The sequence below is a fragment of the Pan troglodytes genome, chromosome 8, assembly GCF_028858775.2.
Source record: "Pan troglodytes isolate AG18354 chromosome 8, NHGRI_mPanTro3-v2.0_pri, whole genome shotgun sequence".
NCBI classification, from domain to species: domain Eukaryota; kingdom Metazoa; phylum Chordata; class Mammalia; order Primates; family Hominidae; genus Pan; species Pan troglodytes.
In genome coordinates, this window is record NC_072406.2 from 118,721,634 (window position 1) to 118,743,789 (window position 22,156).

At 41.2% G+C, this 22,156-nt stretch overlaps 1 protein-coding gene across 6 annotated transcripts in view; it reads right to left on the reverse strand.

Moving 5' to 3' along the window:
- SORCS1 (sortilin related VPS10 domain containing receptor 1) overlaps positions 1–22,156 on the reverse strand; it is a 590,109-nt gene that overhangs the window by 42,944 nt on the left and 525,009 nt on the right. For all 6 annotated transcript variants that reach the window (XM_024346619.3, XM_009459224.5, XM_003951748.5 and 3 more), the window contains exons 19-21: positions 12,270–12,456; positions 3,487–3,620; positions 1,218–1,341 (exon numbers count right to left, since the gene is read on the reverse strand). In XM_024346619.3, the coding sequence (XP_024202387.3) occupies positions 1,218–1,341; positions 3,487–3,620; positions 12,270–12,456 (445 nt within the window). The remainder of the gene's footprint in view (positions 1–1,217; positions 1,342–3,486; positions 3,621–12,269; positions 12,457–22,156) is intronic.

Consider the following 22,156-nt stretch of genomic DNA (forward strand, 5'->3'; position numbering starts at 1 on the left):
GCTGTCTGTCTCTCTCTTGCTCTTTTTTTTTTTTTCTTTCGAGATGGAGTTTCTCTCTTGTTGCCCAGGCAAGAGTGCAATGGCGCGATCTTGGTTCAGTGCAGCCTCTGCCTCCTGGGTTCAAGCGATTCTCCTGCCTCAGCCTCCTGAGTAGCTGGGATTACAGGCATGTTCCACCATGCCTGGCTAAATTTTATATTTTTAGTAGAGATGGGGTTTCACCATGTTGGTCAGGCTGGTCTCGAACTCCTGACCTCAGGTGACCCACCCGCCTCGGCCTCCCAGTGCTGTGATTACAGATGTGAGCCGCCGCGCCCAGCCTCTCTTGCTCTCTTTCTCATCCTCCTTCCTCCCTCCCTCCTTCTGCCTCCTCCTCTCTCTGCACAGCATTTCCTTCTCCTATCTAATTTCCACTTCTTATTTCTCAAAAGCTAATTTTTCAGGATTCATATGTACCATTTCCATATTAATAATAAACATTTTTGCCACGTACTAGTAACACTTAGTGCATATCCATATGACTGTCTTTCTATGCAGAAAAAGATTTACCAAAATGAAATCAATCCATCAAGTATTTTTTTTATTTCCAGTTTTCAATCAATGACTCCATCTTTTCATTTCAGTACACATTCATTCCGTCTAATCCTGTGACCATATTCAATTTCCCCAACTGATCACAAAATTAGCCATTTGTTCAAATATCCCGTCTATGGCTATGTACGACATCTAATTGTTATGACCCTTCCATCACTCTCAATCTAGCAGATAATTTTTTTTATGATACAGATTTGTGGAAGAGGTTTTTAAAGTATTTAGACAATGGCAGATTTCCCTTATTAATCAAGAATTTTAAAGTTGAACTTAAAAAAAAGAGATTCAACATTAGCTATTTTATTTTGTAACTGGTATTCAAATATTACTGACATTCTAAGTGAAATGAGTTAGCCTTACACATCCTAAAATCCACTTTACCCTATGAGTGAGTGAATAGTCACTCTACCTCTAAGAAAACCCTTTCTGGATCCCGTGACGCTGTTTTACCAGTGATTCAAATTTCTCTACAGGAGAAGATGAGACTTGCCTCAGCTCTTTCTCAACTACTGCCCTCCGTTCTCCAGGTAAAAGTCACAGCTGGGGGATGGTCTCTGGCATCATGGTACAAGAGAACCTCCTCTGAGCATGAAGACAGCAGTAGATCCACCGAGATGGGCACTCACCATATACTGCGATGGTCTTTGTATCTTGTAGGATGGCATTCCCAGCTGAGACCTGCACTGTGATGGTATTCATTCCTTCCGAAGTAAATCTGAAGGATATGCTTCCCTCCAAGGTGATCAAAGGCTAAAATAAACAAGGGCCCAGAGTGAAGGGACAGCTCTTTAGTTACAGGTGAGACAGCCACTAACTGTGAGCCAACAATAGGCTGTCTAACCCAGCAGAGGCTCTTCCTGATGTACCACAGTGGCACTGAGTCCCTCTATGCCTCCCTATCATCTCAAGCCCAAAGCAGAAAAGAGGCTATTGGAGCAATGACTCCAAGCAAGTCTGCCTATTCATTGTGAATTCCTGATATCATCCTGATTCAGGGCTGGGGAGGTGGATAGGTCTTGCTTGCTGGTGGAATATATGTCTCTCTTTATGCATGACCTACTCATATCAAGCAGATCCCTAATACAAGGAAACGATCAAAGCAAATGAGAACGGGGGCTCATATTAATCCAGATGGAAGCAGCAGTCACTGAAAATCTATAAGCTGCCATGTGTTCATCTCCAGGGTGTACGATTTCTGTAGAATTACAATGGAACATGAATCCGGTACACCAAAACCATACACTAGTTAAACAGCAGTGGCCTTGTGTGCTGGCCCCCTTTGAGAAGCCTCATCAGCAGTTTCCTGGAAGTAGCTGCTGTGGAAACAAGCACTAATTGGATAGTGGTTTGAGGATTCAAAACAGAAAAAAAAGAAAAAAAAATTTGGCGTGGTGCCTGCAATACAATCGAATGCTAGGGTCCTAGAGGAAAAAATATTAGCCTACTGACCTCCCTTGACACACTCCTCACAAACATTTATTTCCCATCTTTTCTTAATTAATTTAAAAATCAAAATTCATTTAATTCCCTGTATGGCAGAAAGAAGACTAACGCCCAGCATGAGAAGCCTTTTCAATGGGGTCTCTTGAGAATCTGCTTTTCTTTTACAAGAAAAAATAAAAAAATAAAAAACAATAGGGGGTACAAAAGGAAGTTGTTCAGTACATTCACCTTTTAGTACTAGTTTTCAGGGAAATGACATAGATTCCTGCTCTTCCGCTATGGATAGAGGGCCCACTATGGGCTGAGTTCACACACACAGTTTCAGATGAAATCAAAAAGGGTCTCTTTTCAGTTTAGTTATGGTTGCAGCAGAGGTGAGAGGTTCTTTCCACTGTTTAGGTTCGTCCTGGGCCTGTGCAAAATTATATCTCCAGCTAAAGCCAAGTTTCAGCTCCAGAGCAGAAAAATGTTTTTATGAAAATAAGAGACATCATATTTGAAGAGCAAAGTCACCAAGTGAAAGCAGCTCTGATGGAAGAAGATGGAGGGTTTCAGTCCAGAGCAGTTCATCCCAGTGTCCTCTGGGGCCTCAGCTCTATTGCCTCACTTACATTTGGAAGCACTTTAATTTCTGAGAATGGAATGAGTTCAAAACTGAAATAGACCATGCAGCCTGGTGTAGACGAAAGAAAAATTAGTGGAGGCATCAGGCCTTAAATTTGGCCTCTTATGAAGCAGCTGGAAGAGATCAAAGCAAACCACTCCAGCTGCACCACCCTCATTTTTCTCATGTGCAAAATGAAAGACTTAGAGTAAATGAGGTGTTAGGTCTCTACTAGATTTAAAATTGCCACTGACTTTTGAGCATAGGGAATATTTGGAAAAACATATAAAAGTTAAAGCTGACCTAAATAAATAAGAGTTTTGATTTAGGGTAAGAAGGCCATTGGGGGTGGGTTGTAATGGAAATCTATTGCTTGTGCCTGTCCAGTTGCATCGTTTTCTTTTGGTAATCACTTCTCCCCTTCTGTAGTTCATGTGGTTCCGAGGAGACTGACTTCTTCACCTCCCTCTCTACCCCCAGCACTGTGATCAAGGCCTGGCCAGTAAGACTCAATTTCAGGACTGTTGTTAGAACTTTCAGGAAATAGAGTTTAATCTCTCTGCTAAGCTAGGGCTGCTAAGAGTCACTACAAAGACAAGTACAGCTGGAGAAAAACGTAAACATAGAGGAAGGCAGAGATGAATTGCAGAAGGTGGAGAGGGGCCAGAGAGAGAGAGAGAGAGAGAGAACATAATGATGAGATACTTGAGCACCAAGGGAGCTTGTTGTCCTTGAAGCTACAACTGCTTCTACACTCTAGGGTTCATAAGCCATTTCATTCCCTCCTTTGCTTCAGGCAGCGTGAATTGAGCTTCTGTCCCTAGATTGCACGTGGAAGGTGAACCCACCTCCGTGTTGTTTCCATACCACCACACATAAGTGAGGGTGCCCACTTGGCTGGGCCACAGCACTGCCGTCGCATTGACCTCTTTGTTCTTTGTGGTGACAAAGGGAAGAGACAGGTGCACGTGCTCCAAGGGACCTGAGGCACAAGAGAAAGAGAGGCCATGGATGGGGAAGAGCTTCCTCTGCTCTGTCCTCCCTGCTCTGAAGAGATCACACATTTACTCTTGAAGCCCCCAAAACCTGGCTGCCATATTCCCCAAAAGAAGTGTTCAGATGCTTTCCCCACTTTGGAGAAAGAATACATTGAGCACAATTGCATCTTGACATTTTGCACTTACCAATCTTTCTACCAGTTCTAAAACCTGAGTTAGGTGTGTGTAAAAGTTAAAAAGAAATTACAGGTAATTTATGAAGTCCTTAAGAACAGGCATCATTTGGGATTTCACAAGGCAATGCAGTCTTTCCAAGAGGTTGTATCCTTGGTGGTGAACCAGAGTCATGAAGACCTCATAGAATCCATATTGATGAAGGGTGGATGGACAAATCTTCAAACCACTCTCCATGTCATTACCCTTTATTATTTATTGGGTTTTAAAGGTCTGTGTATGTGTGAATGTGTTCGTGCATGTGTCTGCAAAGCTGTCTAGTTAGGTAAGCATGGCACACACACTGTGTTTGGGGTTGAATTAAGTTAATTCAGGACAGAGGTGTGTGTGTAAGTAGATAGAGAGCTCTGTGGTTCTCAGAAGATGCTCACCTAAAATATAGAATGATTTTATCTACAGAGGCCTATAAAAACTGGAAACCTTAATTAGATGTACCAACCTCACAAAGATATGAATGCCCTCTTCATAAAGAACCACTAGGACCTTTCCTTCAACCCTCAATCTTCTCTTTGAGTCACTGTTTCCAGGCAAAATGCAGCTTCCTATGCATTTGCCATCCCCATCTTTGTCCCATGAGGTAGAGGAGAGAGCAATACCTTGGGTCTATTCACCTGGTTTATTACCTCCTCTTCTGCTTGCCCTGTAAATGTGTTTCCCAGAGTCCTGTGTTGAGACTTTTTCACTCTCTACATACTTTTCTACTAGGCAACACCATCCACACCTTAACCTTCAAATATCAAATGCATATGAAGGGCTCTAACACCCCTTTCTGGGCTCTAGACTCCTTCTAGGGGGGGGAGGTCTAGACTTCTTTGCCTCCAGCAATCAAATGTTCTCAAGGACCCTGTTATTTCCCTCTCCTGTATTCTCTACAGTTTGGTGATTAATGCTCATATTCATCCAGGAGCCCACTGCAGAAACAGAAAGTCAATTTCAATTTCTTTTTTGTTATTCACATCCATTTAGGAAACTGACAATTTGGTTTCATAAATCTCTCTAAGATATTTAGCTCACCCTCCCTAATCTGGCGCCCTGGTTCATACTCTAAGCACGTTCTCACTTCTCTTCCAGATTTTCCTGCCTGTAACCTTTCACCACCCGAATCCATCCTCCAGATGGCTGCAACAGTAATTTTTCTAGAAAGTGAAGCTGATCATGTTACTCATACTTGTTCAAAATTAAGATTCCCATGATCCCGTTGGGTGTGGTGGCTCATGCCTGTAATTCCGACACTTCTGGAGGCCGAGTTGGGTGGATCATGAGGTCAAGAGATCGAAACCATCCTGGCCAACATGGTGAAACCCCATCTCTACTATAAATACAAAAATTAGCTGGGCATGGTGGCATGCACCTGTAGTCCCAGCTACTCAGGAGGCTGAGGCAGGAGAATTGCTTGAATCCGGGAAGCAGAGGTTACGGTGAGCCAAGATCACACCACTGCACTCCAGCCTGGTGACAGAGCAAGACTCCATCTCAAAAAAAAAAAAAAAAAAAAAGATTCCCATGATCCAATTATAATAATAATGATAGCTAACACACATTGATTTAAAATTTGTGAGACAGAAGACAGAGGCTGAAAACTTCTTGAGGGTAAGAATTCTTCATATTTATCCTCATACACAAAGACTAGCAGAGTTTCTAAGACATAATAGATGCTCAAGTATTCACTGGGTAAAACAAATGATATAACTTCCCATGTCCGTCTTTGTGCATGCTACTCCCTCTTTAGAGAATGAAAAGTGTGGTGATCAGCATACAGAATCAAACTGATCTTCTGGCCTATAAAGCATATGTTGAGAAGCAGTTGATTATAAGCCAGAGCAGTTCAATGAAATAATAAAAGGGTAACATTTACTGAGTGATGCCTACAACTAAATGTTCTGCTAACGACTCTGTTTTTCTTATTTTATCCTCACAAAACAATCTTATGAAGTAGGCACTAATATCCTCCCCGTTTAGAGATGAACAAAGTAACGTGACTTTCCCCAGGTCATACAGCTAGAAAAGCAGTTTGGTTTCAGAGCCCTTGTTCTGAGCAGATGGAAGTGTTTGAAAGAACCTTTCCAGTCAAACAAAATAGCTATTAAGAGTTGCTGCCTCCTCATCAGGTAAATATGTCCCAGGCATTGGAAAATGCACTTTCCACCTGGTTTCACTTATTGCACAAGTCTTGCCATTTCCCTATCAAATGGTTTGTTCCAGCAAGCCATGTCCTGGTCCACCCCAGGGCCTTTGCTTCTACACACCTTTCTTATGGCACCTGTCAGTCTTCAAATCTCAGTTCCAGCATCCCCTCCTCTGTGACATTCTTCCTGAGTCCCTCAATCTGAGTTAAATGAATACATTAGAATACAATGACTAGATAAACTATGCTAGAAATGCTAGTTCCATTCTAAAGAGGTTCATTTTGTCTCTCATATGTGAGCTTTGTTTTTTTTTTTTTGAGACAGAGTCTCACTCTGTCGCTCAGGCTGGAGTGCAGTGGCACGATCTCGGAGCATTGCAACCTCTGCCTCCCAGGTTCAAGCAATCCTCCTGCCTCAGTCTCCCGAGTAGCTAGCTGGGACTACAGACACACACCACCATGCCTGGCTAATTTTTGATTTTTAGTAGAGACAGGGTTTCACCATGTTGGCCAGGCTGGTCTCGAACTCCTGACCTTGTGATCCGCCCGCCTCGGCCTCCCAAAGTGTTGGGATTACAGGCGTGAGCCACCACGCCCGGCTGAGCATTTTTTAAAAGTCATAAACCAGCATAAGAACAATGCCTATATGTCATTGTCTCAATGAAAAAATTCGAATCTTGTTAGTAAAACACGGTAATTCATTCACTCAGTTTTTTAATTTTTATTATTTTTTTATTTTTTGAGACAGAGTCTCCCTCTGTTGCCCAGGCTGGAGTGCAGTGGCATGATCTCGGCTCACTGCAACCTCCACCTCTCGGGTTCAAGCAGTTCTCCTGCCCCAGCATCCCAAGTAGTTGGGATTACAGGGGCGTGCCACCAAATCTGGCTAATTTTCGACACCTGGCTAATTTTTGTATTTTTAGTAGATACGGACTTTCACCATGTTGGCCAGGCTGGTCTCGAACTCCTGACCTCAAGTGATCCACCCATCTCGGCCCCCCAAAGTGCTGGGACTACAGGCATGAGTCACCGTGCCCGGCCCTCACTCAATAGTTTTTGAGTCCTGTGATCTGTTGGGTATTATTCTAGGTGCTGGGGATACCTGGCATTTGGTGGAGCTTAGGTATTTCTGAGGAAGGAGGGTGCTGAATACATAAAGCAGAGGTCGGTGATAGAGTGCTATTTTTGGAAGTGTGATCATGGAAGGCCTCTCAGAAGAAATGGCATTTGAGCAGCAACCTGAATAAAGTGAAAGACAGCACCAAGTATCAATTTGGAAAGCTCCAGGGTGAGGGTAGAGTAAGTGAAAAGACCACGAGGAAGAGGGATGCCTGCCATGTTTGAGAAATTGTCTTATTCTTTTTTCATTTATTTTCACATAACCACGTTTTGGTCAATGACGATTTTTTTTTTTTTTTCGAGACGGAGTTTCGCTCTGTCACCCAGACTGGAGTGCAGTGGCACGATCTTGGCTCGTTGCAACCTCTGCCTCCTGGGTTCAAGTGATACCCCTGCTTCATCCTCATGAGTAGCTGGGATTACAGGTGCCTGCTATCATGCCCGGCTAATTTCTGTATTTTTAGTAGAGACAGGGTTTCACCATGTTGGCCAGGCTGGTCTCGAATTCCCAATCTCAGGTGATCTGCCTGACTCAGCCTCCCAAAGTGCTGGGATTACAGGCATGAGATACCACGCCCGGCCAATGATGAATTTTCTAAGAGAAATTCAAGACACATACTATGTTGGCCTTGTAGGCCCTGAAATACATATGTGTGTGTTTGTATAAGTTCACGCATACATGCATATACATTATATATGCATACACATATTAAATTTATCTTTCAGATTCCCACAGCCTCTTTTATTCATTTACTTTTCACGGGTTTAAAATACCTGGTTCCTGCTATCCAAAAGCCTATTCTTTGACCATCTCTGTTCATCACAGAGGGTGCAGTATGCCCTAATGGAGCCACAGAGGTGAAACTCCAGACCCTGGAGGCCCCCAGCTGGCTGGCTGCATTAAGTAGGGAGCTGAACTGGCAGATGCGGCTCCATCAGACAGGTGCCTGCAATGCACAAAAGGGACAGTAGGTGGCGCTGCATCATTCCATATGAATCTTCCTGGAAAGGTGGTTGAGAGAAACGGGGAATTGTGTGAACTGGGTTTCCCTTCTCTTTTCTTGTTTATAGCCCTCCTGTGCTGCAGGAAACAACTGACGCCTGTGAGGCTGCACATTGTGTGATTGTGTGTGCGTGTGTGCATGTGTGTGCGTGTGTGTGTGTACACTGGCTGCTCTGGCCTGCCTGCAGCATTTATGATGTGGAGACCTTTGGCCACCTAAATATTGTGCACATATCATATTGCTATTTGTCTGCAATGTTTAAAAAAGCTACTAGAAGAAATAAGAGTGATTCAGACTATTAAGCTGAGATCCTAAAACAGAGTTTCTCAAATTTCAGCGTACGTTAAAATCATACTAATCTCTTCAAAGCAGATTATGATGCCATACTTCCAGGAATCCTAATTCAGTGGGTCTGGGATAAGACCCAGAACACCATATTTTTATCATTTAATTTGGGGGCAGGTGGCTCATTAAGCCACACTTTACAAAATTCTAGTCTGACGTTTGCTGGTCAATAAAATGACGGTGTGAATGGTTGAAAAACTACGTGGGTTTTCAAGCTACACAGATCATTTTACTCTAAGATGGGGCCAAAAAGTCATCTGCACATGGCTCCTATATAAGGGAACAGATAAGGGAAGCAGTTTAGGAAGGACTACAAGATCCACCTTATCTTTTTTTTGTCCCCAATTTCTGTTCTGCAAGTTTGCAGTCTTCAGTGATTTTTTTTTTCTGCAAGACTGGCTGCGACAAGGCAGTTTTCTGAGCAGAAATCTGCATGCTCTCTAAAACCTCTGCCCCAACCGACTGAAGGCAACACTGGCTGCAGCACGTGTCTCATTAGTTTGCAAACTAGCAGAGCACAGTGAATACTATCCCCAAGGAATTACCAACTGTCAGGCTACAAGAGATTACCAGGCGCCCAGCAAGACCGGCCCACTCCTAGAAACACTATGCAGGAACATCGGCTCCATTTGTTTCAGATGACCTTTGCAAACCCATCTTTTTTTTTCAAACCCTCTGGTTTGGAATCAAATCACTTTTCCGCACTGGAGAGTGGTCAGAATGTGTATGTGAGACAGGCAATGGGCTTTCAGGATTGCCCCTGAGGGTAGGAATTGGGGAGGGGCAGAGGACAGGCTTGGTGAGCTACGAGTTGCTGCTAATTCTCCTCTTCCTCACAATCCACTAAGTCCAAATGTATATGCTACTTTGTGATGATAGAAAAATCAAGTTTTACTAGGTGCCAGGGTACCATATATTTTGCTTGATGGGACTTTTGGGAACGAGATGTGCATCTACTTGACAGAGGAGAAAATCAAGGCTCAGAGAGATGGAGTGACTTCCCCAGGAGTTTGAACCAAAATCTGGACCTAGTCAGGATGCCCAACTCAGTCCAGTGCTTTTCTTTCCCCTATAAAGCCACCTCTCACTGCCATATCATGGCACTTTGGCATCCACAGTCACTCATGACACCCTCCATCTTTAAGATGCCTGAGAGTGTGACTCGGTTATGTTCTTGTTCTGACTTGCTTTGAGCATAAAGTGATGCCAGAGTCACAGTGCTTCTCCAATCCTTGATTTCTCCATCTGAAAGAAAAGGCCAGAAGTCTGTTATGGTATAGATGTGAAGATGAGCAAAAAGAGTTTGTGGGCATAGCAAAGCACCCTGGATCTTTAGGAGGGAGGCACTAACCAAACATGTCAGAATCTGCTGAAACAGTTGTATGAGTTTATATGTATGTGAGTTAGCAAACAGCTTCAAACATGAACTTGCTTTTAACACAATTAGTACCAAAGAGCCAGGCTTAGAAAGAAGTTCCATTATATGAGGCATGCTTATCCAACCACTTAACCCAAGATGAGTCTACAAAATTAAAATCAGAACACGAAACATTCCATTACAAATTATCTTCCTCTAAGGTTAAGGTCAAATATTTGGTCCAATCAACTAGGCTAATGAAATGAAAGAATTGCAAATGAATGAAGAAACTGGTTTCTTTTAGAAGGGTTTCCGCAGCCCTTAATCTTGAGCAGAGACAATCTCTGTGTGTGCTGTTTTCCTCTCCAGGATTTTGTTAACTAGGGAGGAGTTTTGCAGGGGAGCAGTAGACACCTCAAGGGGTATGATCACACACACAGGAATGAGAAAAAAACCTACAGAGTGACAAGGAGGTGAAGCTATGGAAGATTTAATGGGAGACCCTGAAAAATTTAGATCAGAAGCTGATACTGGCTTTTAAATCAGTATTTACATGTGATTGAACTATGGTAGATGTATAACAAATTTGTGGTATATGGAACACAATTATAATTTGTAAGGAAGCTAGCTCTCTAGCAAAATCACCCCCTTATAGAATAAGCTATGAGATAATAATATGGTCTAGGTAGGAGCCATTCTTGGCAAATGTGCTGTCATTTTTATTGCAAGTTATTTTTGCTACTAATCATTAATGTTTGTGACATATTGTTAAAGATTTTAGTATGATCATTTCTATGATACCACTGCTATCATTTCCCTACATACTAACATATAGGGAGGTGTTAGGTCTTAGTAAGTGGAAAGTCCTGAAAGTCTATATAGGACGAGTTAGGGATGGCAGTTAGATGGACAGGAGCCCCCGTGATGAGTACTGAACTATGTAGTTGTGTAACAAGCACACTGCTTCTAACCAAAATGTTTATGTTTCTTCAAGATGATCTGTAAAGAGTAGGGAGTAGATGGTAAAAGCTAATGGAGACAGCTCCTCCAATCCCAAGCCGCTCTTGGCACTGACACTGACCTTAGTTATCAAGAGCTAGGATCCTTGCGGCAGGTGGACCTGAGTCTGAAGCATGGTTCTGCTAGGTAGTAGGTGGGCCACTTCAAACAAGTAACTTAAGCTCTCTGAACCTCAACACTTTTTGTAAATAGGGTTACTAATAGTGCCTACTTCAAGGGACTGTTTTGAGAAGTGAGATAACATATATTAAGAGCCTGTTTAGCACAAAGTCTGGAACACACTGTAAACTATAGCCAAAAATAGGCAGATTGAGTTGGCATACTGAGAATCATGTGTAACTTTGTTCAGACCAAATAAAGGAGTGCATGTTTCTTTGAAGCACCTCTGCCATGAGAGTACAGGAGACAGAGACCAGAATTACTGACATGTTAGGAAGACTCAACAACCAAAACACCTCTTGCTCATCCCCTAATAGTCTTGCCCTCTCACTGGACCACAGCAGCTAAAAAAGAAAATGTTCTAATTGATACTTTCTGTATTCAATTTTGTTCCATGGGCAAGGTGCAGAGGAGAGGCATGGAGTAATAATGGCTGGCCTTGAGACTCTTGGACTAAAACTTGATATTTGAACAAGACCATTCATATAAAGGAGCTGCTTTCATTTAAAGGAAACAATTTCTTTAGTAACCAACACAAGTCCTATGACTGGGAAACCCCTTACACCTAACATATTAATGACACATGTTTTAAACACACATAACTTAGAAGTTACTATTGTCTCATCATACTTACTCACATCTTTAGAATCCCCAGTGAGGGAAAAGCTTTAGCATTTCTTGGAACTGTTTCCTACCACAGTTTCCTTAACACTGTTTTTATACTCTTTCTCTCTACACCACCTTCTCTCTAACACCAAGTCATCCACAGAGAGAAGCCCAGGAAAAAGGAGCAAAACCCTAAAAGGATTATTAATAGCAACATATTATGAGAAGACAGAAATAATCAGATGGGGAGAAATTTCTTTACTTGGGCTAATTCTCAGTGCATTAGATTGAGTGGTACATGTGGATTGTTTTCAACAATTTCTGACCCCAGCAAAACCAAATTTCTTTGTTTCACCCAAATAGCTCTGCAAGTTACTTAGGCTCAGCCTCCAGATTCAAGTGTCATATCTTCAAGGCACCCGGGGTAAGCAGAGGAAATGCAATGAGAATTTGAAGCAATCCAGAGAGTCCAGGATTATTCAAATTCTACTCTTTGATTTTCTTCTCACTCTTTCCTTATTTTGGTCTCTTAATCATTTCTTCCCCATTCCCCTTCTGCTAAAAGATAACTAGTGTACTTCTTCTAGATATAAAATTGTGAATTCAATTTGAAAAGGACACAATATTTAAGATAGGTCATAAACCAACAACAGTAATAACATACAAGTTACATGTAAGTACAGGACGGCGCTGTCAGAACCCAGACTGTTGTCCACCTGCACGGTCACACGGAAAATGCCCACGTTCTGATAGACGTGTTTGATCCCATCTTCCATGGAGCTGAGATTGACGTAAGACACCGCGATACCATCGCCAAAGTCCACTTGGATGAGTGTCCGCTGAACATCACCCTGAAAAACAACCCAACATCAGAGGAAATGAGTTAGTATTCGGCTGCTCCTGCCTAGGGGACTGGGGACTACGGCTTGTCCTAGTCCCTGGCTCAGGCATGACGGCAGCCCTGGCTCACTCCTACAGCTAGGAGCATCTGCCTGCCTTTGACAGAATCCCTGTGACATTCCCTGGCAGGCAAGAGTTTGCTATGATGGATACACTCCAAATCTGAAGGACACCAACTACTGTAAGTTTCAGGGGTTTGAAAATTAATAGTGCTTGATTATCAGCTGCAATGTGATATTCAATTCCTCCAAAGGCTTTGGTAATAGTCTTAGCATCCACAAGGATAAAAGGTGTACACACACAACTTTAAAAATTTAGCTTACCTGGGTCAGGCACAGTGGCTCATGCCTGTAATCCCAGCACTTTGGGAGGCTGAGGCAGGCAGATCACAAGGTCAAGAGATCAAGACCATCCTGGCCAACATGGTGAAACCCCGTCTCTACTAAAAATACAAAAATTAGCTGGGCGTGGTGGCGCACGCCTATAGTCCCAGCTACTCGGGGGGGCTGAGGCGGGAGAATTGCTTGAATCTGGCAGGCAGAGGTTGCAGTGTGCCAAGATCGTGCCACTGCACTCCAGCCTGATGATGGAGCGAGACTCCGTCTCAGAAACAAAGAAACAAACAAACAAAAAAGCCAAAAAATTTAGCCTACCTGACTGACATGGTAATGGACCACTCCACTTCCTGTGTCTTCAAGACCACCCCTCAACCTGAATACCCCTCGTTATTTCTTGTTCCCTAATTGTATCATAGGAAGGACGGAAGACACTTTGCCTGATATCTGATAGGACACGGTACGCAGCCCTATTATTATCTGAGATAATAATGGTTAATTCTTTTATGCTTTAGCATTTCAAACTATCAAAATGATCTCATGTTATTCTTCACAGATTCTTAGTCTAGTCTGGAGAGAGGAGTAGGCAATCTTCTCCCACTTTACAGAGGAAGAAGATGAAGTCAAAAAAGATGTCATCACTTGTTCAAGGTTAACACAGCTAGTAAGTGGCGGTCCTGGTATTCTAACTCACCTTTCTGCACTTCCAGGTCATTCATTATAGAGAGAATATAGCACTGTAGGTAATCAAGGCTCCCCTGGCATGAATTCTCGTGTGCCATTAACAAGCTGGAAGACTTCATGCAAGTCATTCAGTCTCCTGCAGTCTCAGTGACAAATCTATGAACTGGGTATAATAATACCTTCCTGTCTTAAAGAGTTGTAAAAACTATGCAGTAAATTAATTACAGATTAATTAGTCATCTGTAAAACGCTACATAAAAATGACTATAAATCAATGTAGCTATAAAAGACCTACAATTGTCCCTTTAAAGCTTAATTGAAATTGTAGGATTCCAAATTTCCCATGGGTAGGCAGAAGAAGATACATTCTGCATTATAAAATCCCAGACCTGTAAAAAAAAAAAAGAAATGGCCTTTGGAACAACAGTTTAGATTCTTAAGGAAAAAAAGTTGCTTAGACCCCATTGACAAAAACCAGCTTCCTTCACACACAGTCCATCCTTTAACAAATTTTGTTGTTGTTGTTGTTAGCCTTTCCCACTTTCAGGAAAGAAAAAAACAAAAACCTTTGAACTAGAAATGTATTTTCGATTAAGTAAGGTTCATATGGTATCATGTTTTTTGAAAAGGCCAAGTTTAAAATGTTGACATTTAAAAGATTAATTCACAGGGAAAAAGAAAAGCAGTTCAAATCCTATGAATCTGTGTGACCTACTCCTCTGCTCTATGCCCAGCCAAGCATTGTGTGTGGGGCTCACAGCAGCAGACTCAATAAGTACATAGGCACAAATTCTCCCCTAGGGTAAACAGAGAAATTCCATTCAAAACTACAAAATAAATATCCAAAGCCCAAACATTGTGCACTTACTTGAATTCCCTTCACCAATAAATATAAATGTCAACTATTCTTGCTGACGTGTCCTTCATTTAAACAACCAAAGTGGACTGATCAACTTCTCATTCTGTTTCCAGTTAGTTTCCACCCCTAGTTTTCAACAGAGTTGCTGGGAAGCCAGCCCTAGGTGTGGGCAAGGGGAAAGAGCCCACTTTTGAAGCAAGTATCTGAGGGAAATAGCAAGGGTATCTGGGGTTATCCATGGAATAAAACAAGGAATGCAGTTTCCACTAGAGAGGGGGGAGGACATGACGGAAGAGGGAGACAGACAAGTTTAAAGTACTTTGTGGCGACAGAGTGAGCATCAGGCAGGGGCCATCATTTGCTAAAGGACAGAGGGGAGATTCACACCTTCAGTCAACTCTACTTCAGCCTCCATTGAGAGACAGCAGACACTCACACAGCTGGGAAGAATACAACTTTGGCTGCCATTGCTTGAGTCTACCTTGCCTTGCCCTTTCTGTCTGGTCTTCATCACTTCCATTTTGTTGTCCTGGATCAAGACCAGTTACATAAAAACCCTCCAATTTCTATCTCTCTTGATGTCTACTGTCTGTCTTGCTGGGTTTTGTTTCATGATAGGATTCTTCATTGTCCATTCATGGGATGCTCTCTGTGTATATAATGGGTGAAAGGATGGAGCTACTCAATGTCTGGACTAGGGCACTAGTAAGGTTTCCATTTCAGAGTCAGGTTATTAGGGTGTTAGGTCAGGTATTTTATATATAATTATATAACAGATCATACTTTACATGACAGAATCAGGTATTAGGTTTAACATGCAGCTGACAGCCCCTGAAGACAAAGACATGGAATACTCCAATCAAATGTGAAGTCCCCAGGACCTCCTGATATTGGGATAGGCCTCTTGGCTTGGACTCTGCACTAGGAGATAAGAATGTCAAGGGGCCATGTATGACAGCAGAAGGCAGCTGATTATATTCCTGCTGTCGCTTTCCACTAAAGGTGAACAAACTGGATTCCATGCCTTTTCCTTCAGGAGCTCTCAGGTAAGTGGTAAGACTATGGCCACTGTAACAGCTTCACACTGGGGCTCATCTGTCATCAGATTCTGGTGTTCCTGGGCTCAAATGACCACTGGAAGCAAGGATGCCAGCCACTTTCAGAGAATAAGAAACCGAGCAAAGGGAAGGCAGCCCAAGTCCTAATAACTATTGAGTAGACATACTCACCCTACCGGCGCTCTGGTCATTCACTCATTCACCCAACCGTCAGATATTTATTGACTGTCTATCTCATGTCAGTCACCAAATGGGAAAATGTTATTAAGCAAGCAATAGCCAAACAAACAAAATAAATGTGGCCTGGGCTTTCATGAGCTTACAGACCACTAGTGAAACACGTGCACTTTAATTAACTAATCATGCAAAAAAAATTGTTGCAGGGTGACATGAAGGAAAGGTACATGGAGTTGTAAGCTTTTGTAATATGCAGGACTGGAGAGCTGATCTGATTGGGAACTTCAAAGAAGGCTTCCAAAAGGAAGTGATATCTGAGCTGAGAAGACCTGAAAGAAGAAGGTAAATTAACCAAATGGAGGAGATGAATGAGTGAGGCACAAGTGAGAGAGTGCAGGCCAGGGGAACAGAGGGAAGAGATGTGCAAAGGCCCTGTGGTAGAGGGAGATAGTACAGTTGAAGAAATTAAAAAAGAAGGAGGAAAAAGAGAGAGAGAACAAGAACATGTTACCAAATGAGGTTAAAGCAGAGAAAAATACCTTTTGGGACTTGTGGGTCAAATTCCTGATTTTTATCTTTCTCCTAAGAGCAATGAGAAGCCATTAAAGTGTTTTACTTTTTAAATGTTTTTAAAATTTTAATTGATAATAATCACACATATTTATGGGGGTATATGTGATATTTCAATACATATATATAATATGTAGTGACAAAATCAGGGTAACTGTGATATCTATAACCTTGAATCTTTTTTATTTCTTTGTGTTGGAGACATTCAAATTCCTTTCCTCTAGCTATTTTGAAATATATAATAAATTATTGTTAACGAAAGTTAACACTGTACTGTGCTATAGAATATTAGAATTTATTCCTCCTGTCTAACTGTGGTTTTGGACACATTAACCAATCTCTCCCTGTCCAGCCTCTTGTAGCTACCATTCTACTCTCCTATTCTGTAAGATTAACTTAATGATTCAAGTGTTCTAAGTAGGGGTTTAAGGGAAGATGGCATGACGATATTTTTAATTCAAAATGATCACTCTGGCTATGATATGGAGATGAACTGGAAGTGTGTTGGAAAGCCAATTTGGAGGTATTCTAGGATAGATGATAGTAGATTAAACAAACAAACAAACAAACAAAAAATCTCCAGCAGAAAATTATATGCACCTTTCTGTCAAAATTAACTCTCATAGTTTATTGGTTTTGAAATCAGTGATTCTGGGCCTTTGATATCAACATCTTTTTTAGGAGTTTTATTTCTTAATCTGAATGTCCAACTACTACCCAAGACCCAGCACTGTTCTGAGGCCTCTGAGAGGATGCCCAGTCCTGCTGCAGTCTGAGGTCTGCAGCCGATGCTAGGCTGTAGCAAAGGCTGAGGCCCTCTCATTCTGATTGTTGAATATTAGGTCTTCTTGTGGTCGGATACATCTGAAGATGAACACTATAGCACAAGCAGATGCTATTCTTATCTGATTTTAATATGATGAAAAAGCTTTACCAGGAAGCTTTAGGATTGTAAGTACTAAGGGTGTATTAATAAGGCTGGGAATGGAAAGACTAAATTCATTGTGGACTGGAGCATAATCACAAACAAAAGTGTCATGATACACGCAGCCAAGATTAGCAAACTTCGCTAGGAAAATGAGTTGCTGGGTGGTACTAGGGTAGACTGTGTCAACTCCGGCGGGGCTGGGAAGTGTCTTGTTAATGGCTGTATCTTCAGTGCCTTAATGCAACACCTGCGAATGATCCTTTTTAGTTCCATATAATTTGAAAGTTGCACATTTCTATTGTGTGTTTGTCAAAATGCTTTCTTACATATTATCTCATGTGGATGTTAGGACACCTAGGAGATAGAAAGGACAGATGTTATTTATGTTTGATATAACAGAAAAACTGGAGCACAGAGGGGTTAAGTAAGATGCATAAAGTCACGCAGCTAGTTAGACACCTGCAAAAGGGTTTAAGATGATCTGTGCTTTGACTTGACCTATTCGGTTCAGTTCTCTTTGAGTTTCTTTAATTGAAATTACTTGCAATATTTCTTTCAGACCAAGAGGAAGGTGGTAACAAAGATAAAGCATTATTTTCTTTTCTTGCTTGACTGTATTCCTGGCTTTGACTCTCTTTTCCTCTCTGACAATGATAGGTTGGCATTTACTCAATACTCTGCTTCTGTCTACCCACTAGTAAGACAGCATCACGTTTAAGTCGTAAAGAAGATAGAGAATATGAGAAACAATTGGTATTCATAATCAGTAGTCAGGAAAGTCTTGTGTATAATTAATTGAAAAATACTTCAATCTAATAAATCAAAAGAAATCATTTCTGAAACTAAATCCAGGCTGGCAAACATCTAGACTATTATAAAATTATTTAGATCTAATGCTCTTTAGTCACATGTCCTAATACAGACACAGAATTGAGAAGACTAGTTCAAAAGAAGTGCCTGAGAAAGGCACAAAACCCACATGAAATCCACGTGATGATTCTATTCTCCAAGGGCATTGCTGACGTCTACAATAGAAAAACAAATATATCAAATGGCCACCAGGAAGCCAATATTAACCTGAGCAATGAAAGGTGTGTGAACCTACCAGTTCCTGTAACACAGATTCAGAGAACACTGGGACAATAAATGCTATGGAAACTCCTCACGGACAGCCTCAGTCCAGAAGTGAGACTCCAAGATGTCCCTTAAGGCATCAGAGACCCGTTGCAGATAGACACCAGGCTCATATATCAGAACCTGGTCCATGCAAGCATGACAGTGGCCCTCACTCAAGCTTCATCAACATTTTTCTTGGAAGAAAGCAGAAACCACATTGCAGAAAAATCACTAGTATAACCCATTTTTAATAAAAAAAATAAGCAACAAATAACACAGTAAATATACCATAAATCTGTATGTGTTTGTGAGAGTACAGAGAAAGGTGAAGCAAAAGGTAACCCAGACTGTTAATATTGATTACCCTGGGAGTGGAGTGAAGTGAGGGGCAGGAAGGGATCAGCTGGATTCCAAGAAAGGAGGAGTGAATGAGGGGAAATAAATATTTCTCCAAATTTAAAAGGGGGTAGAGTACTGAATAACACAAGAAACATTACAAAATACAACACTATACCTCTACTATTACTATAAATATTTAAATATGGGTTAAGTACATTGGAAATAATCAATGTAACAAAGACTTTGTTTTGACTGATGATGGAATACAACCAACTGAATTTGTTGTTATTTTTGTGTTATTTTGACCACAAAGTAAGATTTTTCACACATCATTAAGCGGCACTGAGTGACAGAAAGGAAATCAGATATTTCAGCCATTTCTTTGTATGACTAAGGATATTTAGGCAGAGTAGGGATTATGAAATAAAAGTAGCTCACCATTATCCTGCATACCCTACTCTAGGGAGGTAGACTCAGGTTAGCAAGGTCTCGACAAGGAGTGGAAAAGGAAATAACAGTTCAACGTACCCTGGCGTTCAGAGAAGAGATTTCATCAGCCAGTGTAGTAAATGCATGGCATGCGACTTTGTATACAAAGTGAGAGTGCAAGTAAGATTGATCTAGTTGGGTGCAGTGGCTCATGACTATAGTCTCAGCACTTCGCGAGGCTGAAGTGAGAGGACCACTTGAGCCCAGGAAGTCAAGGCTGTAGTGAGCCATGATTGCACCACTGCACTCCAGCCTGGATAACAGAGTGAACCACTCTCTCACTAAAGAAAAAAAAAATAGAAAAGGAAAACAATTGCTCTACAAGATCCCCTGGGTGGTCACTAAGGGAGAAGACAGAGAACATTTTTTGAAAGTTTACTGTGTCAGAAATAATAGCAACTACTTTCTATATATTATCTTATTTAATCTTTGTATCAGTCTGTTTTCACACTGCTATAAAGAACTGCCTGAGACTGGGTAATTTATAAAGAAAAGAGGTTTAATTGACTCACAGCTCCATATGGCTAGGGAAGGCCTCAGGAAACTTACAATCATAGTGGAAGGTAAAGCAGGCACGTCTTGTAGGAGGAACTGTCAAATACTTATAAGACCATCAGATCTCTGAGAACTCACTCACTATTATGAAAACAGCATGGGGGAAACCACCCCTATGATCCAATCACCTCCCACCAGGTCCTTCCCTCGACACTGGGGATTATAGGGATTACATTTCAAGATGAGATTTGGGTGGGGACACAGAGCCAAACCATATCAATCTTCAACCCTAAAAGAACTCAGACCTGTTCAAATTTGCCTAGAGTCACAAGACTAGTTTGAATCAGGCTGTTCTTAACTCCGAGTCCAGCACTCTTACAACTCGTTCACAGAAAACACTCAAACTACTCTGTGGTGCTCATTCCCAGATGGGTGCTAAAGAATGAATTCATTGATGTGTGAAACCAAAGAACTTTGTAAGCTTCGCTAACTACAACCCTTTAGAGGAATGCCAAAGTGATGTAAGATGATCCCAGTGTAATATGCCAGGCTCTGTAAAATACCCCAGAAGCTACAAAATGTGTTTGTGAGGATTCCTGGTAGTGTGAGTGTTTGACAAAGTCTGAGATTACTAATCAGGAAACAACTGTTGAAATTGTGTTGGACCTTCTTGTGTGACATTTTATAATAGTAAACTGAGCTTTTCTAGAACAGTTAAAAACCAGTCTAGGATAAAAGGCAGCTGCACATGCCCTATCTTCTGTTCCCAAGCAAGTTCTTTGTCCTCTCTGGCTTCTCTTCCAAGAGGTGCTGGCACTGCTGAAAGCCAAAATTTCCTCACCAAAGCAGCTAGGACAGAGTGTTCCCAGGATGTCTGGTTTGAATCATGCCGTATAGGTGTTTCTTCATTTTCAAAACTGAGCTCTGGAAGATGACTCTAAAATGTCCAAATCCATGCATAATTACGGAATATTGTCAGTCTTCTCCCCTTGCCTATTCAAAGATGGTTTTCTAAAGCACATGTCTTTCTCCAAATGTGCAGACCTCCTGAGCTTCTGTGCAAGCAAAACCTACAGTGAACTTAGATGCTCTGACCTGGGGGATGAAGAGTCGCCAGTGAAGAGGATAGTGCAGAAGGTTTTACAATTTTTCTAGAGAACTCAGATCTGTCAAGACCATGAATTTCAGAGACAGCACACTTTGAACACATCAAATCATTTGCCTAGATTTATGACATTTCACTTTCTCTCAGATGAAATGAAGATGGCTGTTTTTTCAGGCCCTTCTAAGAGGACTCAGATCCTTTGGACTTGCCTAACTAAATACCCAAATACTTCTGGATCTAATGCCCAGATCAAGGCATTCCAATAGGAACATCACAAAGTGGTTTGGTCCTTCCTTTAGAAATGGATGATAGTACCATGTATTTGACTGAATCCCAAATTTCCCTTTTATGTCTTCTGTACTTGGTGTCTGGTTTAAAATGCAACAGAATACATAAGACAGGAGGAATACTTAGCTTGTGTAAGCAGATAATGACTATGAGCTGGGGCCTCTGTACTCCCTCTAGATATTATGGTACAGAGAGGTTCAGAACCTTGACCCATTGCACTTTGGAAGCACTTTTTAGATAATAAAGGACAGTGCTATACTGTTACCACTGCATGGTGGCTGTAGGAATTACATCAGCAGGCTCTGGCTAGAAAACTAGGGGGCGGCCAAATGACATAAATCTTAAAATGTTTTTGAGTGACTTTTGGAATTCACTCATAAAGTAAAGACATTCAGCTATGTAATTAGAACAAAACTATATATACTTTAAAAATGGTAGGAAGTTTCCTTTAGGAATAAATCTCTATAGAACCAGGTTTCCTAGTAGTAAAATATGTAACAGAAATATGTTAGCTTTATTAGAATAAAGAAAAAAAAGGCATGGTACATTCATTGGGAAAATACAGAAATACATAAAATAATGACAAAGAAAATTAAAATCACCCATAATTTTATCACCCACAGATTACCTTGTTGGTGAATATCATTTTAATCAATGAGAATGCACATGGACACAGATACCACCCCTGTAACACTGGAATCACTATACTATTTTTAGCATTATGCAGTCAATATGTTTAAATAGCTTAAACTTTTATACCTAGTATCACTTGGTGGTCTTCACCAAGTCATAAGACCTCTTCTATGAAATGGAGATATGATTTCTTGCCCTGGAAGTCACTTCATCCCCCTTCTAAATTATTAGGTTGTTGTGAAATTTATTTTAAAGAGGTGCTGTATGTGAAAGAGGTGCCCTACAAAAGTCAGGTGGCAACCTGGGAATTAGAAGACCTAGTTTTGTGTCCTTCAAAAAACATTGTTTATTTGGACCTCAATTTCTCTACCTGTAAATTAAAGATGGTAAGACCTGATGATCCTAATTGTCACTTCCAAGTCAGATAATCTGTGATTTTTACAATTCTATTATTCTTGTTATTGGCATTATTGTGCATCCACATATATATATATATATATATATATATATATATATATATATTCTAACGTCAATTTGAGCTGCTGAGATAAGCTCAGATCTCAGGTAAAGATGCA